The 19,191-nt window shown below is 40.6% G+C and overlaps 1 protein-coding gene and 1 long non-coding RNA gene across 2 annotated transcripts in view; one reads left to right on the top strand and one right to left on the bottom strand.

Moving 5' to 3' along the window:
* Positions 1-12,297: 12,297 nt before the first annotated feature.
* The window catches only part of b3galnt2 (beta-1,3-N-acetylgalactosaminyltransferase 2), a 12,710-nt gene continuing 5,816 nt past the window's right edge, over positions 12,298-19,191 (bottom strand). Inside the window, exons 6-12 of the mRNA XM_048270439.1 lie at positions 17,891-18,001; positions 17,665-17,743; positions 17,107-17,290; positions 16,456-16,581; positions 15,790-15,949; positions 15,567-15,623; positions 12,298-13,652 (exon numbers count right to left, since the gene is read on the bottom strand). Coding sequence (XP_048126396.1) covers positions 13,512-13,652; positions 15,567-15,623; positions 15,790-15,949; positions 16,456-16,581; positions 17,107-17,290; positions 17,665-17,743; positions 17,891-18,001 — 858 coding nt within the window. The 3' untranslated portion in view covers positions 12,298-13,511. The remainder of the gene's footprint in view (positions 13,653-15,566; positions 15,624-15,789; positions 15,950-16,455; positions 16,582-17,106; positions 17,291-17,664; positions 17,744-17,890; positions 18,002-19,191) is intronic.
* Positions 13,761-19,191, top strand: part of LOC125312003 — a 7,246-nt gene continuing 1,815 nt past the window's right edge. Inside the window, exon 1 of the long non-coding RNA XR_007196552.1 lies at positions 13,761-14,170. This is a non-coding gene — a long non-coding RNA (uncharacterized LOC125312003). The remainder of the gene's footprint in view (positions 14,171-19,191) is intronic.

Genomic DNA, 19,191 nt, shown 5'->3' with positions numbered 1-19,191 from the left:
CATGAATTAGTGAAACACACTCAGCACACAGTGAGGTGAAGCACACACTAATCCCGGCCAGTGAGCTGCCTGCAACAACAGCGGCGCTCAGGGAGCAGTGAGGGGTTAGGTGCCTTGCTCAAGGGCACTTCAGCTGTCCCTACTGGTCAGGGTTCGAACCGGCAACCCTCCGGTTACAAGTCCGAAGCGCTAACCAGTAGGCCACGGCTTCCCCCAAATCCTTGCTTCATATGTAGGAAACACACAAAGTACAATGCCATCAATGCCATCAAATCAGCACATTGCAGGAGGCAGAGGTCAGGTGTTGATTGGCTGTTGAGCTATAATATACCCCTCACCAGGATCAAGGACTGTCTGTAACTTTAAAATGTAGAAAATACAAAACTGCTGTCTCTATTATCCAAGTTTGCCTCTATCATATCATACCTTCATCAACCCCCTCAGAGATTATCTTACCTTTCCCCATGAGAGAAGCATCCCTTCACTCGAACATCTCATACTGTTTTCAACATCCCTTAACGGCATCAGGGAGTAAACACAACCTTTGATGTCAAGCAACTGCTGACACTAGGAAAAGTTTTATTAAGGGAAATTCTGGAATAAATACAATTAATTGGGCTCTGAGTATGCAATTTAATTTCATAACTGCTTATGGAAAACTAAATAAGCAAAATTTGGAGTTATTACAGAATGCGCCTGTCTGAAGGATATTTCTGCACTATTTACATAATTAAATATTGCTGTGTCTGGGCAGAGATGCTGCTAATGGACCAGCTACCCTAAATCTTGAGCTGTACACCTAATGCAATATTAAATCAGCGATAAACAAGGAAGCAAAATGCCATTTGCTTTATCAAGTCTGTAGAGCTTAAAATGGATTATAAAGATAACATTGGAGCGAGATTCTTTTATTTATTATTTTATATTTTCACCGGAGATTTTCTTTTACAGTTTTTTACAATTGTTTACACACGTTTTCAAAACTCTGTGTCTATTTTTCAAAACTCCACACACAAAACCCACAACTGCTCACACAAAATGCAAAATGCCCCAAATCTCCAGCAAAATGACACACAACATTCAAAATGTCAAAAACACATGTTTAAAAGCAAACATTAAGCCTCACATTACAAACACTTTTGTCATAATATGACATTTTGGATACATCATGTACACACTGTTGCTCAAAACCTAAAGCTCTTCTGTCTTAGGCTTTCTATATGTATTTCCATACAAGAGTGAAAGTTACGGTATCAACAAAGAGAAGTTGAAATACACAGTAAAAATGCAAGCAATATTGAAACCAAAAATAGTGATTTTTCCCAAATAATTTGCTGTTGTGAATACAGTATTTTACAGCAAACAAGAAAAAAAAGCAAAGAAGAATACAGTGACCACCAGATGTACATGGAGTTTTGAAAACACTGATTTTGTTTTTTTCCAAAGACAAGTGTGTGCGTGTGTGTGTGTGTGTGTGTGTGGGGGAGGTGGGGGGGGGTCGTGTACAGTATGTATTCATAGGCCTATAGACCCTTTCAACTGCAGAAACAAACAATTCTACAGTAAGCATTCCTAAGGCATTTCTGGAGGCACAGAAAAAAATGTATTGAGCTAATGGTACTGTAACATGGGGACAAACAAAAATAGAGTAAAAAAGACAAATTTATTTTGTAGAACATTACTGTAAGCTAAAGTCCGATTACTGTATTTTCTCTATTTTTAAAGTATCTGCATTGGTTCTGAATATTTCAACCGGAAATCCTCTAGGAGCAGATTGAAAGGGTCTATACCTATATAGAGAGTATATCTATTCATAGACCTATACTAAGGCAATGATTGGATGGTGTTCAGTAAAGTAAAAAGTGTTTACACATGTGAAGAGAAAGAGTGAAGCACTGGTGATTTAGTGTGGCATTTTGATGGGTTGTGTTTGAAGAACGAAATCAAGTTACTTCCTGTTAGATTTTTGTGTGTTAGGTAGAAAATTGTGTGTGGTGTTTTGCAAAATGTGTTTTAGTCAATTGAAAACTGAGTCAAACACTGAGAATTAGTGTATGGTTTTGCAGATTTGGTGTCGGGTTATGATGTTTAAAGGACATGTTTAGAAAATTGTGTGACAAGCAAAGATTTAGTGTGTAAGCAGTTGAAAAAAACTGTAATGCTGTTGTGAATGCGAACCGATAGCAGATCAAACTAAGCTCTGTTGTGATGAGATGATTGGACCAGTGCAGCTTGTTCCTGTAGCTTAACTGATGGGCCAGCCAGTAAAGCAAGGTGATAGCAGCTCTAAGATGATAGTTTCAACATCGTTCACTATTGTGGTGCTGCTACATTTGTTTCATTTGTGTTCTAATGTGTACTCCTGTGTGTAGTACAAGCTCAAGAGGATGACATAGAAAATACATACCGGGTAAATAAATAAATAAATAATAGGCCTACAGTCAGGTCGAGATGTAATCCTCAAGTCTATGAGTGAAATATCTTTCATTTTTAAGATGATCTACTGGACATATCATGAGAGTAAATATGGGTTATTTATTAACTGTTGCCACTTATGTGTTCAGATGCTTCAACTGAGGAACTCCAGCTCTTTTTAAATCTCAACTTTTCTTGAGTGCATTTTCTCCATGTTGTAGTGTTCCTCCACAGTCTGTACAGTCTGTTCTAACATGCATCCCTGTTCATGCATTACCCTCTCAACATTATTATTATTTTCTCTCCCTCGTCTAATTCCCTTGAGTTGCTCTTGGAGACAGGTTATGCTCAAGGTCATTCTATTAAAGCTGCCTTTTTCTTGTTGCCTATTGTCTATATGCCTATCTTGGTCTCGTGGGCTTGACTCTCTAGGCACAGAAAAAGGCTTTGGGACAATGTTCATTGGTAATAGCACTTCATGAGAAATAGGTAAAAATTAAATTGATTGTTCTTGACGCCCTATCCTCTTACCCCACAAATCATTTATCAACCTGCCTCACGGACTTTATGTGCAGAATGTTTTTCTTATACACTTACAAATGCTTGTCATTTCCCCTGGCAATAGCTTTGACCTTCGCACAGATGTTTGAAGCTGAAGGAGATGCATTGACCATGTTTCTAGGTTTTGCTGCAAACATACTGACTAGAGTTCTATTGACTGATGAGAAGACAGTCAGTTGAAGTATTGAGTTTAAGAGGGAGTGCTGATGCCTTTCAAAATGCATTTGTTCATCTTAGGACAGTGCCTAGAGTATCAAGTACGAACATTAGTTATTTCTGAGTCAAGGGTTTTAAGAAAATGTGAATAAATGACCAGTGTTAGAAAATATTGACACCCTGATATTTCACACACTTGCAGGATGCTAGATTTACGCCCTAATTTGTCCACTGGGGGATTCATGTCTCAATAATTTGGTCTGCAAATTAAGACTGAGATGCATTTGCCATGACATGGACTGCCTCATCAACCAAACAGTATTTAAGTAGTGAAGTTGCTTGTGGCATGACTCCCAGTCCTTTGGAAATTTCGGCTGAAGATAAGATTCAGTTACTGCGATGTCAAGATCATGAAATCGAATGGAATGTCCAGATATACAATGTTAGAGAAGGAGATGGTCTGCACACTGTATATGAGCTCCAAGAAATACTTTATTTATTCTTAAAAGGCAACGTTTCAATCTCAACAGATCTTCATCAGGCAAATAAGAACTGGTAGGGAAGGCCTATATCACATGACCATATAGGCCTAATCAGACACCTGCCTTAAACAGGCAGGTTGCACCCATGGGTGGCAATCAGCACAGACATGCAAGGCACTAGGCCCAAATCTCTCATTACATTGAAAGCTGTGTGTTTCTTTTTAAACGAAACAACATTATGCAAAATGCATGTAATGGCAATGCATGGAATAGCAATACATATAAAAACAGTGTATAAAAATGTACAATTGGCTATGTCATAGGAAGACTAGTAACATGGTGGAAACATCACAAGAAAGGTTTAAGATCAAAATACATGTTTAGACCCTTTGGAGACATGGTATCTAAAGTATGTATATAGAAAGCTTCTTTTCTGAGGAGGAGATGGTCTATATCTCCCCCTCGTCTGGGAATAGAGAGACCTGTTCAATCCCAATATATCTAAGAGTGGATAGATTATGCTTCAATGCATTGAAATGAACTGCCATTGGATTTTTTTCATCATTTAACCATGTGTTACTTCTGTGCTCCGCAATGCGTTTTTTTAAATCAGCGCTGTGTTTTTCCAATATATGCAAGTCCACACGGGCACTTGATCATATACAGGTGCTGGTCATATAATTAGAATATCATAAAAAAGTTGATTTATTTCAGTAATTCCATTCAAAAAGTGAAACTTGTATAATGTATACATTCCTCACATACTGATATATTTCAAGTACTTATTTCTTTTAATTTTGATGCAACTGACAACTAATGAAAACCCCAAATTCAGTATCTCAGAAAATATTGAAGACACCTGGTGCCACACTCTAATCATCTAATTAACTCAAAACACCTGCAAAGGCCTTTAAATGATCTCTCAGTCTAGTTCTGTAGGTTACACAATCATGGGGAAGACACCTTGAACAAGGAGGGCAAGACACAAAAGGTCATTGAGGCCAGGGCTGGAGTGGGGCCACTTTTCAGCCTGGGAGTTTCAGGCCCAAGACCGGCCCCACTTTTTTAGTGGTGGTGGAAATTGGATAAATAAAGCAAAATTTCAGCTCTACTTACTACTATCCTTACTATCCTGTAGTTTTTATTATAGGCTAATATTCCACTATTCCACAAGGATAGGTTGATAAGTTAACAAAAACAGGAAGGAAGAAATAAAGCATTTGAAATGTATCCCACAATTCCACTAAGAGGCATATTGAACTACTGTATTGTTTACATGTTTTTTTCTGCATGGGTCAGCTATCATGTTGTTGTTTGGTGATTTGCTCCTTTACTACATCCACTTCTGAGCAAACAAGCCATATAGGTTGATCATGTAGCCTACTGCTGTCATAGCCTACTGTTCTTTCTTCCATAAAATAACTTTAATTCATATGGTTAACTCTATTATTCTTTCTACTTGTCCCTATAGTCATAGTTAATTTCGGGCTCATCATTTTCAGCGGGGGACTGGCTGATCAGGCTACTTTTGTTTTTAGGCCTATAGGCTACTGCATACACAGATCAAGCTTGAGTTTTGTTATCAATATTTGCATAATATTTGCAAAGTCTATGAATAGCCATATTGGATGATACCAAAATGCTAATATTTTAATTCATTTAATATGTTACTTGCGAATAGGTTGACAAAGTCCATGTCAATTACGCCATTATAATCATGGCTATCTCTCTTTACCAGTTGCCACTTATGTCTGTCCTCTTCAATTGGAAGCATGGCACATTTGGCATTTCCCTCCAATACTTTTCGTCTTTTTTTTCCTGGCCTTTTCAGTCCCTCATGGCATCTTTCTACTATCCATCCTCCCTGACGCTTATCACTACGGTAGAGCCGGTCCGGCTGAGAAAACTTTTTAGGAAAGACGGGTTATATGGACCCAACCAATTAACTCTTCTTGGGAGGGGAGAACAACCCATGCAGAGGCTGCGGTGTTAGGCATAGAATGCGAACGTGTGTAGCCAACTTTAGGAGAAGATAGATTAACGTGACAAAATGCCCATATTTTTCCCTCGACCGGCCCAAAAGTGAAGCGGCCCACCGGGAATTCTCCCAATTCTCCCGATTACCCACTCCGGGCCTGATTGAGGCTGGCTGTTCACAGAGCTCTGTGTACAAGCACATTAATAGAGAAGTGAAGGGAAGGAAAAGATGTGGTAGAAAAAAGTGTACAAGCAATAGGGATAACCGCACCCTGGAGAGGATTGTGAAACAAAGCCCATTCAAAAATGTGGGGGAGATTCACAAACAGTGGACTGCAGCTGGAGTCAGTGCTTCAAGAACCACCACGCACAGACGTATGAAGACATGGGTTTCAGCTGTCGCATTCTTTGTGTCAAGCCACTCTTGAACAAGAGACAGCATCAGAAGCATCTCACCTGGGCTAAAGACAAAAAGGACTGGACTGCTGCTGAATGATCCAAAGTTATGTTCTCTGATGAAAGTAAAGTTTGCATTTCCTTTGCCAATCAAGGTCCCAGAGTCTGGAGGAAGAGGAGAGGCACAGAATGCACGTTGCTTGAAGTGCAGTGTGAAGTTTCCACAGTCAGTGATGGTTTGGGGTGCCATGTCATCTGGTGTTGGTCCACTGTGTTTTCTGAGGTCCAGGGTCAACGCAGCTGTCAGCCGTCTAGTTTTAGAGCACTTTGTGCTTCCTGCTGCTGACCAACTTTATGGAGATGCAGATTTCATTTTTCATTCAGACTTGGCACCTGCACACAGTGCCAAAGCTACCAGTACCTGGTTTAAGGACCATGGTATCCCTGTTCTTAATTGGCCAGCAAACCTGCCTGACCTTAACCCCATAGAAAATCTTGTGAAGAGGAAGATGCGATACGCCAGACCCAACAATGCAGAAGAGCTGAAGGTCACTATCAGAGCCTGGGCTCTCACCTGAGCAGTGCCACAGACTGATCGACTCCATGCCATGCCGCATTGCTGCAGTAATTCAGGCAAGAGGAGCCCCAACTAAGTATTGAGTGCTGTACATGCTCATACTTTTCATGTTCATACTTTTTGTTGAGTAGTTGTAGAAGTGTGCACATCCCCACCGGTGAGGTGCAGGGCAAATGGAGCTAGAACTCAAAATGAATGAAATGCCCGCACTCTGCTAAAACTCCCATATATTTATTAAGTGTTGCAACGTTTCGACCCGGCTGGGTCTTCCTCAGGCAAAGGAAAATATATATTTCCTTTGAAATATATATTAGTCTGTGTGTATTCATACTATTGGTCTGACTGGGTCTCTATTAAATCTATGGTATCAAAATTACCATCAGTTTAACCATCAGTTTAATAGAGACCCAGTCAGACCAATAGTATGAAAAATCAGGAACAGAGTTTATTACAGTGCATGAAAATGCACTGTTCCGTTAACCGAAGTCTTCTTCTTATTACAGTGCATGAAAATGCACTGTACTGTTCTTCCTAGGCAACTTCTTCTTATTACAGTGCATGAAAATGCACTGTACTGTTCTTCCTAGGCAACAACTTCTTATTATTATTATTCCGCTTACCACTTTTTCCATACGCAATTTCTCTTGAACAGTTTAACTTAGAAACTTCGTTCAAACTTTGTAACGTAGGTCTTCAAACGGAGCAGGTTGCTATGTCTTTTCAACTTTTAAACTTTTATATTTTTTAAACTATTAAAGAAAAACTTTTTTAAAATCCCCATAGACTTAATATTGCTGATTATGACATCATAATACGGCCATTAAGCAATTAGAATCCTATGGCAGGTGTTCAGGCCACCTGCAGCCTCAGGCTTTAAGCATACAATCTGGGTCGATTAAGACTACACATCCTATTCAACTGTTTCCTCTGCCCAAAACTGTTTCAAAATAAAAGTCCTCACTACAATAATCCACTGTTAAACAATGTAACCCATTAAACTACTGAACTTTTTACATTCAACTTTTAAACGGTCTACTTTTAAACTATCATTAAACTATCTATCTATTAAACTAGCTGTCTATCAACAACTTTTAAACTATACATTCAACTTTTACACTATATACATTCAACTTTTAAACAGTCTACTTTTAAACTATCTATTAAACTAGCTGTCTATCAACAACTTTTAACTTGTCATCAACTATGTCAACACTTGTCATCAACTATGACTCCTACCCACTGTAGCTAGTTAGCATTGTTAGCATTGTTAGCATGTTAACATAGTTAGCATTTTAGCAAAACTGCTAGAAAACATTAGCTAAGTTAGCTAAGTAGCATGGTTAGCATAGTTAACATTTTTAGCAAAACTGCTAGAAAACATTAGCTAAGTTAACTAAGTAGCATGGTTAGCATAGTTAGCATGTTAACATTGTTAGCATTTTTTAGCAAAACTGCTAGAAAACATGAGCTAAGTTAGCTAAGTAGCATGGTTAACATTGTTACCATAGTTAAAATTGTTAGCATAACTGCTAGCAAACATTAGAGCCATTCCAACTTTTAGTTATTGTCAAATATCTACCTATACACAGCCATTAAACTATTTGAATATCAACATTCATTAAACTTTCAGTCTGTCAACAACTTTTAATCTATTTACATTCAACTTTTAAACAGTCTACTCTTAAACTCTTAAATCTCTTAAATCATTAAACTATCTATCTATTAAACTAGCTGTCTATCAACAACTTTTAAACTATTTACATTCAACTTTTAAACAGTCTACTCTCAAACAATCATTAAACTATCTATCTATTAAACTAGCTGTCTATCAACAACTTTTAAACTATACATTCAACTTTTAAACAGTCTACTTTTAAACTACCATTAAACCACCTATCTATTAAACTAGCTGTCTATCAACAACTTTTAAACTTTTAAACTACCATTAAACCATCTATCTATTAAACTAGCTGTCTATCAACAACTTTTAAACTATCTACATTCAACGGTCTACTTTTAAACTATCAACTTTTATTAGGCTATGCAACCACCATGTCTATCCTAGCATCACCGTAGTAACCATCTCTGTATTATCTATTTTAACTATACATGATATTTTACATCAAAACTTTTGCATTTTCATGCACTGGTAATTCCTTGGAATTGCATTTCTAGTTATTATTCTTCCCACCAAATTTCTGCGTCTAATTCAGCTTCAACCGTTTAACGTAGAAACTTCGTTCAAACTTTGTAACGTAGGTATTGAAAAGGACACTTGAGGAATGTATTTTTCACTTTTGTAAACTTTATACTTTTTGAGATATTAACAAAAAACAAGCTTATTTTTGAATAATAATATAATATGAAAATATCATACTGTATATTAACATAAAATGCCAAACTTTTATTTGGAAACAGTAGGCAGGAGTCATAGTTGATAACAACTGACAGTTGAAATGGCTGAACAGTTAAATAGTTGAGTAGTTTAAATAGTTAAATTATTTAATAGTGAATTATTGTAGTGAGGACATTTTGAAACAGCTGTGGGCAGAGGAAATAGTAGTCTTAAGAGAGCCAGATTGTATGCTTAAAGCCTGAGACAGAGTATATAGTTTAAAAGTTGAATGTAGATAGTGTAATGGATGTTGATAGACAGAAAGTGGAATGGATGTTGATAGGCAGATTGTTTAATGGATGTTGATGGATAGTTTAATGGGTGGATGAGTAAATTGCTTTGAAGAGGATGAATGGATAGAAAGGATGGAATGTGCTACTGACGCAGCCATGCAGAACAGTGAAACACTGCAAAGTCATAATATTCCCGCTTATCTCTAAATACAGTCACACACAGATATACACAGGGACACATATATCATACAGTCATTACATAGAATCATACTTTTAGTATCAAAGTGACCCACTAATGAGAAATGCAGAACATTAAACCTCATATTGGAATATTGGATATAATGTTCTATTCCACTTTCTCTGTGTGTAATGAAAGAATATAATATACAAGTTTCACTTTTTGAATGGAATTACTGACATAAATCAACTTTTTGATGATATTCTAATTATATGACCAGCACCTATAGAAGACATTTTTAGTGTTGCATGTTATCACACCTTTTATCTGTAGAGTTTTCTCGGTATGTGGATGGGTAAAAGATTTACAGTAAAGTTACATTGAGCACCTGTAATTACCATTGGGAACCGGTGAGAAAAAATGTGCAGTTGGATTATCTTGTGGTTGGTCTGCTCTACAAGAATGTGCATAAATTACATGAGTGTTTGTAGACAAAACGTGGGGGCTGTCTAAAAGAAACCTCTTTGAGTGCAGGGTCTGAGCTAAGATATACAATGTTCCCATTTGTTATCCATCACAAAACTCCATTACATGACACTACTGTATAGACAGTTAATTGAAAGAAGAAATCCTATTCCTGCAGAAGGTGGCTTCTCTGTCCCCTTATTGTAGGCTATACAGTAAATTGCCCATTTAACATGATTTCCTGCAACTGCAGTGTTTACCCAGTGCTAGATTAATGTGTGCCGGGGTAGGCCTCTGTCAAAGTCGATGAAATCATAATCTGTATTAAGACCTTATGAATCATTTATTTTGTTTAGAGTGCTTGGAGACTTCACTTGAATGTGCAAATGCAAGTAACTAACTTTTTGGCTGAGTACAGTTGCAAGGTCACTTTTGGGTAAAGGTTGTATCTGATCCTGCTTTGTTGTTGAACCAGGAACATAAAGTACCTAAGCTAATCTTTTGTAAAGACTGAGCTTGTGATGTCATTAACCTGGCTGAGGTCATTCCAATGCAAACTACCATGAGATGTAACAAACAAAACGGCATGATAACTATATTGTATTATTTGACTTTTGAGAGAGCATTGTTAGCTAGCCAGCTGGTTAAATCAAGTACTGAAGGATTGATCTGTGATTGATTCACATTGCCAGCATCATCATCACTACAGGCGAAGAGCAGAAAAGGTAACACTGATATCAGATGTGAAATGGAGATGACAGCGCTTTGACAGGATGAGCTACAGTAAGACGAGCTCCTGGGACAGACAGCAATCACAAAATGTCAAATGAAATCGTCCAATCACAGGTTTTAGAATTTTATTTGAGAAAATATCCAAAAAGTTACACAGCCCATGGCCCTGCTGCCCCAACCCCTTCCCACCGACCTTGAGCTTGCCACCGACTGAGCCACTGGTTATTGCCCAGGCCTTTGAGAGAGCACTGAATTGTCTGCGGTGTCGCCCTGCAAGGACTGATACCAGCAGCACTCAGGGAGCTGACCCTGAGTCTAGCAGTGTCAGGGAACCTGGGACCAGCCACTGACCAGCCACACTGAGGCTGGCCCTGCAGGTGGGCAACAGTTCACAAGGCATGCTGCTGGGGTGTAAGACAGGGTGTCCCTCTACGCTTCAGTTTAGGGATCCAAAGAGTTAAGAAATGTTTTGATGAAAATCTGAGGCTTATATATTTTAAAAAGCCTAATCTCACATGGCTATCAAGTTAAATCATGCCCATGTGTCATCACAGCATCACAGCCTTCATCAGAACATGACAAAATGTTACATGGCCAGTAGAGACAGCCTGCCAGATGAAGCTTTTCAGTCCTCTGCTCAGCATCATTGCGGCAGACCCAAGGTTCCTTCTCTACGCAAATTTGCCGACTTACTGTTGCCTTTGAAACTTTGAAACCCACTCAACCAATCTTTGAATTCACAAGAGTACTTTATTCTTCGAGTCTTCAGATTCTCATGAAGAGAACGTATATCAGACATAACATCTGGACATGTTCATAATGGCCTTACTCTCAAGATTGATCATGTTTAAGGAGGATCACGTCCATATGAAAACATGCTATGGATCACTGTCCTGAACATATTGTGGTAGGTAGGACTATGCTGTTGGGAAAACTGAGTGTGATTGAAATAGAAGTTGAATTTGGAGCATTCCCATTTGGACCCTCGGTCTAATAATATCCCACCCTCTCTCTCAAATCTACAAGCCCCTGCAGGTTTCAATGCACACACACTGCACCCTCATGAATAAATGATTTCCTCTTTTTTTGGAGAGTGAGGCTGAGTGACATCGGGAACCTCCAAATGTGTTCTCTGAGCACCGAGGGTTCAGGAAAAAGAAATTTGACCGAGGCAGTGTTAATGTCATTCAGTCGAGGGGTGGCAGATTTATCATCCCTTGAGTGAGGGGGACCGTGTCGGCCGCCCTATTAGCTAGGAGGTGTTGAGCGACAGAGATAAGCCCGTCTTCGTCCTCCTGTCAGTCGCTCTGTTCGGCACAGACCTCCTGCAAACCCCACCACAGTATATATGTCAGGGTCTCGGACAGGCCACAGACCAAGACTCCAATATAAGGGAGCGTAGGTGGGTCATAATGAGAGTGCTGATTTGTGGAGGTGGACACCTAGGGCACTGGTTCATAACGAATTTATAAACTACCAGTGGAGTGTTACCACATTGAGACTGAATCACTGAATGTAATACACAACTTCTAAATGATAAGGAGCGTGCAATCCCATGTGCAGTGTGTCTGCACACTATATAAATTTAATGAAGACTTGCTTTATAATAATGAATGAAATCGTTCTGACTTTCCTACCTGTTTGGGAAGGTGTTTCTTGTTAATATGCCACACTTGAGCTCTCACTTGAGATCTTATTAAAACAATCAGTAGAGATCAAAGAGACCCGGATCTCTTTCTTGGTGAAGAGGAAGAGAAAGACTTTATTGATTAGAACAGAGTACTGACAGCTTTCACAGCATGGGGTTCCTCTACTTGCTGACAGTGTTCCCATGACAGACACACAGCAGAGATACCAAAGTCTGGAGACAAGACCCAGTTAGACGTCCACGATCCAAGTGCAGTTAAAAATGTTGCCATACATAATTTAGCTTTTTGTCTCGCTGATGAAAAAAAATCTGTTGTGATACAAGATGGACTGAGTTTTTTTTTTTTTTACACAATCACAGGTGTTTCGAATGCTCCGCTTGTATATATTTTAAACACAGATGACTATGTTGTGCTACTTTTGTTGTATAACCAATCCATTAAGAAAGCCTCTGAGTGGCGCTAGTCTATTTCATTAGTCCATAAACACTGAGAGAGCCTGGCAAATTTGCCAGCAGCTCTTTTATTTATTCTCTGTAAAAAATGTGTGATGCCTTCTAAGTAATTTGCTACCCTCTTGTTATGTCTGGGGCGGTGGAATAGGGCTGTGTAATTGTCAATTTTGGAAACCGGAGGCTTTTCGAGACAAGACAGGCTGAAAAAATCCAATTTTAGTTCTCAGTCGCTTAAAGTTAGCATCAAAACAGCACATAAGACCACACCGAAAGGACAGAAGAGTGGCTCGGTAGCTTGACAAATGTACTTTCCTTTCTTTTCAGACATTGTTATTACACTTCTAGAAATAGCCGAGTGAACAGACAGATAGCAGAAAGAGACTTAACAAATGTAAATAAAAAGAGAAAGAGTCAAGTCAAAGTCAAAGAGCAGCCAGGAATTCTGACTGAGAGTTGTTGACATTCGTGCAGTATAGATAAACCCTTCATCACAGCCAGTCACCTTTGGATTCTTTTGAACACTCCCTTTTTGTCCTCCAACCAAAAATAATGATCCCTTTAAGCCAGCAGACAGCGGTGGAGAAGGATGAAAAGCAGCACCCAGCATCCCGGCCCCTGCGATCTCTCACAATCGAGCCGTTCCGCTCGGGTGCTCTAAGAACTACCACTGCCCTCGTTTCCCCCAGCGCGCGCATGCGCACGCGGCAGCGGAACATTCTAGAAACAGAGGAGAACAGTGCGGGGTCGTCTCGGGGTCATGTTCCACAGTGAAGCGGAGTGATGGGGCAGGGGGCAGGAGAGGGGTGATGGGTGGGGCTAGTGGGACCCTGGGGCAGGGGCATCTCAGTGGTACCCCCAGGGGCATCCGCAGGGATCCCCGCAGGCTCGCTTGCGGTCCCACAGGGCGCGGAGCTCCTCGGCCGTGTGCTGGGGGGATGAGAGCATGTCCACGTAGCACTCCTTCTCACACAGCCAGCCCGAGTCCTGACCAGGGGCAGAGACAGCGCAGCACACACACACACACACACACACACACACACACACACACACACACACACACACACACACACACAGTTATGATCCACTCAACAAAGCAAGCGCAATTATGCATCATCATCATCCAGCCCACTGGGCAAAGTAATGTGTGTATGCCTACAGAGTCCTATTTTGCAGTTAGTTAGTATCTATGTACGTGTGGCGCACCCAAATAGGTGACCACAAGTGTTTATTAACTGCATTTGTATTTTTATATGATTCATCTAGAACGGCACTATGCCTAGTAGGACTTTTATTTGTCAATATTAGATTATTACTGTATTTTTATATTATTACTCTAGGACGGCCTAGTGCCTAGTAGGAACATAAGCGCGTGACACAGGAGGTGCAGTTGCGTCTGGGTTGCTATGGGAGCGGACCACCGCTCTGCCCACAGATGCACTTTGGATGAAAAACTGACAAGAAGCAGCCTGTGTCATCTCCTTGTTTTTCCACCTGTTTCACAGGTTAGTACTGTATAAACGCCATCCGTTTCATGATGTCTGCAACTCATGACTGATGTCTATTTGATAACTTGTTTTTGTGTTATTGTGAACTTTTAAATTTAAATGTTATATTAGGTTTGCCATCGTATGAAGCAGCTAGCTGAGGTTAACGTCAGCAGCCGTCTCGCGAGCTGTCTGTGGCGGCAAACTGATGTGCTTCAGACGGTTAGCTGCCGTCTGTTAGCTAGCTGGATCCTTTGAGATCCTGTTGACATCCACATAGCTAACTGCTAACTTAGCGTCGTGAACTCCCGTACACTGTTTTTAGACACGGTTATTTCACAAAGTTTGATGAGTAGAAATACGTTCACCCACTGCTTTTATAAAACGGATATTTTATGATGTTTGAACATAAATAAGTTAAGACACACTGGTTATAAGATATAGAATTTAACAAAGTTTTGAGAGTATAAATAGATAAATACACACTGGTCATAAGACATGATTATTCTGATAAGGAATACGAGTATACAGTAAATAAATAGATAAGTTGATACAAGGAATAGTATTTCGTAAAGTATGAAGACGTATGTTAAAAAACACAGTTTTGATATAACAGTTATCTTGAAGTAATGAATGTAAATATACTAAGCCATGGCACTGGAATGAATGTTTGTTATCTGAATCATATTGAGTATACATAATGTAACTAGTGCCTTTAATATTGCTGTTTTGTATGTACTGTATATTTAAACGGGTTAAGGTTTAATAATATTGAACTGAATCTTTATGTGCTATTCTCTGACTTTTGCTACGTTAGAATTCTATTCGGTATTGAATGGTTAGTCAGGTGGTTTCCTACAGGTAGCCTGTACTTAAATACAATGGTATGTCCATGTTATTGCACTATTCAGCCATAGTGGCCTATTTCTCACGGTGTGAAAAAAAAAATGTGAATGTATGAATGTGTTTTGGGATACATGAGTATGTGATGAATGTATTGAGATACATAAATGTAATGTTAAAGAACATGTTACTGTTGAAACAGACTTATTGCACAGACTTTGACATGATTGCTAGTAAATAAAAGATGCACTTTGGATGAAAAACTGACAAGAAGCAGCCTGTGTCATCTCCTTGTTTTTCCACCTGTTTCACAGGATCTACTTATCTTTGTTACGTCAGTCCCACACTTGGGACCTGTAACATACACTATGCAAGTAATAATATTGTTCCCAAATCCACATTAATATTTGCAATGACTTTTTTTCACATGTCACCAAACTACCGGTAATTAATTATCCTGAACAGTGAGGAGATGGAGCTGTAACACTGGAAAACTTAAATCCATGAGTAAATGCTCTGATGGGGTGGGACAGAGAGCAGAGGATGGGGACTGTGCTGGAATGCATTTTACCTGATATTTACGAGGACCGACGGCAGCCATCCATATACCCATGCTCACATCTTCCCCCTGGAAGAGTGCACACACACACACACAGACACACACAGAGTGCTTTTAGGACATTTCCCTTGGTTCAGTTCGTGGCATCCCATTTGCTCATTCGAGCTCATTTGTCAAAAGCATCAGCTGTCTGCTCCGAGTGCTCCACTAGACTGCGAGTGGGAACAGCAAGTACCTGATAGGCTTTGAGCTTCCCCGCATTGCTGGCCAGCCATTCCACCAGGTCTCTGGAGACCACGTAGCCGGAGCCACAGGCGAAGGCCGGGTACGCCGGACTGGCGTACTCCAACTCCTGCCACTTCCCTGTGCGGTCCACGGCCCAGCTCTGACGGAAACTATGACAAGGGCATAGCAGAGGAGAGTGTTAATGCCACAGCTGCCATTCCCACGGCAACCCTCCCAAACGAAACGAAAAAAAAGCAGACTGTGTGTACAGTCGGATCAATGTCTATAATACCAAAATCTTAAAACAATGCAACTGCAGGATACACCTTTTTATTTATCTTTTGGGGGCTTTTGCCTTTTTACGTTGATAGGACCGTGGAGAGAGACATTGGAGAGTGGGAGAGAGAGATGGGATGGGATCAGAGCATGACCGCAGGTTGGAATCGAACCTGGATCCCCATGGGCACTGAGACCCAAATGTGCTACGGTGTTGCGGCTGGCGTCAAATCTCCCCCAGGAGCCTCTTATTTTTAACAAGCTGATATGACTAAGCAAAGACCTGCTGGTCTCTAAACTTTGGGCAGTGCACAATGGGAGGGGATACTGCAGTCCGCAGCTGTCGGTTTGTTTGACAGTCTTAAAGACTAATCTTAAGAGACTGTGCGAGTGTACTTACTTCCCCCACCAGAAGTTGTTTCGTTTTAGGCCCTTGTGGTCAATCTTCATTAATACGGCGTCCACATCGATGTAACAATCATCATCCGTCTTAAGGAGCAGACTGAAGTCAGCGTTTCCCACCGACCTACCACAAGAGGGAATTTGCAGTCTTAATTAAAAACCTCACCCCGGATCCTCTGCCTTTCCCAAAGTGGATTTACTGTGTAATTCCGACCTGAGGGCAGGCAAGAGAGAGAGAGAGAGAGAGAGAGAGAGAGAGAGAGAGAGAGAGAGAGAGAGAGCGAGAGCGAGAGATGGGGTAGGGAGCAGACTTAATAGACTTATAAAAACAAAAAGAGAAAGTTAGGGAAGGAAAAAAAAGGTTGAGACTGTAAAAAAAAATTACACACTAAAAATAAGTTTGGAAGGGTCCTATTTGAGCCAAGTGGGAAGTTTAGAAGACATCTCAGACAGGGCCTCAGTATCTGAGAGGAGAAGGGAAGGGACAGAGGTGAAAGAGTGAGAGAGTGAGAGAAGGAGGAGGAGGCGGATAGTTGGAAGAGGAGTGTGAGAGAGAGAGAGAGAGAGAGAGAGAGAGAAAGAAAGAAAGAAAGAAAGAAAGAAAGAAAGAGAGAGAGAGACACACACATTGAGTCGAGTGGTTACCCACCACTTGTAGAACTGCAGCAGTTTGGAAGGCACGTTCCGGTAGGTGTCCACTACGTCCACGAACACCAGGTCCCCATGCTGCCGGCTCTCCTGCTCCAGCGCCGTGTCCTCAGCCCTCAGCGTGTCCAGGTGGGAGCTCTGGCGCTCGGGGCGGCCCCTCAGCAGCTCGGACAGGGCCTCTACATCTGTGAGAGACGGAGAGTGATGGTGGGAGAGAGAGAAGAGGAGAGGAAGAGAGAGAGGGAGAGAAGAAGAGTAGGGAGAGGTGGAAGACAAAGTTGGAGGGTGGAGAACAGAGAGAGTTGGAGAGAGGGAGAGACAGAGAGAGACAGATTAGTGGGGGAAGGAAAGAGATGAGGAGGAAAAGAGAGATAAAAAAAAAGAGAGATTCAAAGACAGGACAAAGAAGAAACGGCAGGGAAGGAACAGGCACGAGATAAATGGCATCATACTTCAGGGATGCGAGCGACTTGTATTAGAGTATGAAAAATGCGGCTTCGCACCAAAAGAACATTCATTGCACAGGCAGGCAGGTCATTAAATATTAGTGCCCCCCTACCATAGACGGAGAAAGTGAAGCCTCCAGCCAGACCTGGGAATCCAGGTGCGCTTCTGTGAGGTAAGGTACCCTCCTCCACCTGCAGCCCAGCATACCAAACAAACTCAGCCGTTTCCCCACCTCAGGCAGAATGACTAATAACGTCAGCTTTAAAGATCAGAATATGGGCCGACATACGAACCCACCGGGTGGTAACAATATAAAGTAATGCTGCTCGGATACTTACTGAGCCTAGTTTGAGGACCCCTCCACCATCGTTGAGCTTAACTCTGGAGCCATTTACGATGGTCAGGCCAGTCAAATCTCGACTCTCCCAAAGTAGTGTCCCCTCGAAGCCCTGTGCGTATTTTTCGAGGTTAATAAAATGCATACTTCCAACAGGGTTAATATGAGAGCCTGATGGATGAACGACTTATTCTGGGCTCTTGAAAATGAAAGTGAATCACTATCTACTGGACCGCATACAAGTTGGATACATGTGTAAACATCTCGTATAGCTGGAGCATGGATGCTGTCGCACACTCCATTTCTGTTTTTATTCTTCAAATATTTAGAGAGAACTCAATAACATGCAGTCCCTCCCAGCCTGAAGCAGAGCCTGTAGCTTTCCTTCAGGCGTCTGATCATATAGGCCACGCTCGAAATTAGATCCCAGCTGTGCAGCTCCACAAAGGCAGCATTTTGTTTGCTGCACTGAGGTAGTCCTTAGACCCGCACAACTCTGGAAAGGTAACAATTACATTTCGGCAGAATACTGACAAATCAATGCACCAAGCTCAATGAGGTAATCATTGCCTTATAATGTAATGTCAGAATGAGTGATGTCTTTTGGACTTGGTTAAAACTATAATAAAACCCCAACAGTGTATTGTCTTTTTGAACAATAATACCAATAACATAATCCATTACTATAAATATGTTATTATATTAGGAATTATAGTACATATTGTAAATGAATTTTATTTTTTAGCTTTTTTTCAAATGAATAATAAAATCATTTGGTTTAATAACGTAACACTATGATCATTTGTCAGCCTCCATTTTAAAAAGTTTTTTTGGTAAATGTAGGAATATTTCCCAGTCTCAGCTTACCACTGCTAGGTAACAGGAGAGAAGAGGCGGCCAGGCCCTTATGAAGCAGGCCAGCCTAACTTTTTTGTCAGGTATTACACATCACCATATAAAAATGTTCTAATTAAGCAATATAGCATGAGTGAGTGGGATTGGTCATGGATATTCCCACGGGTGTTGTTCAGCCGTAGCCAAGAGGCGTTATAGATTATTCACATTGTATCGCCGAGTGATTTATTATTAGCTGTGCAAAGTCTGAGTTGAAATGTCAAGAGATATGCCAACTCATGGAACATCTCTCGGCCAATCAGAAACAAGTAAATTGTTCCATAGAACCCAATTGTTGCATAAATTCTCAATAATGACATAATATATTGTATTATTATTACACGGCTCTTCACAATGCAAGTAGAACGCTCCATTGACTTGAAAGGGATTTCCCAAAGTTCTAGCGGT

This window comes from Alosa alosa, chromosome 18, assembly GCF_017589495.1.
Source record: "Alosa alosa isolate M-15738 ecotype Scorff River chromosome 18, AALO_Geno_1.1, whole genome shotgun sequence".
Classification (NCBI taxonomy): Eukaryota; Metazoa; Chordata; class Actinopteri; order Clupeiformes; family Clupeidae; genus Alosa; species Alosa alosa.
Note: the sequence above shows the minus strand (reverse complement) of the source record. Positions and strands in the feature narration are given on the sequence as shown.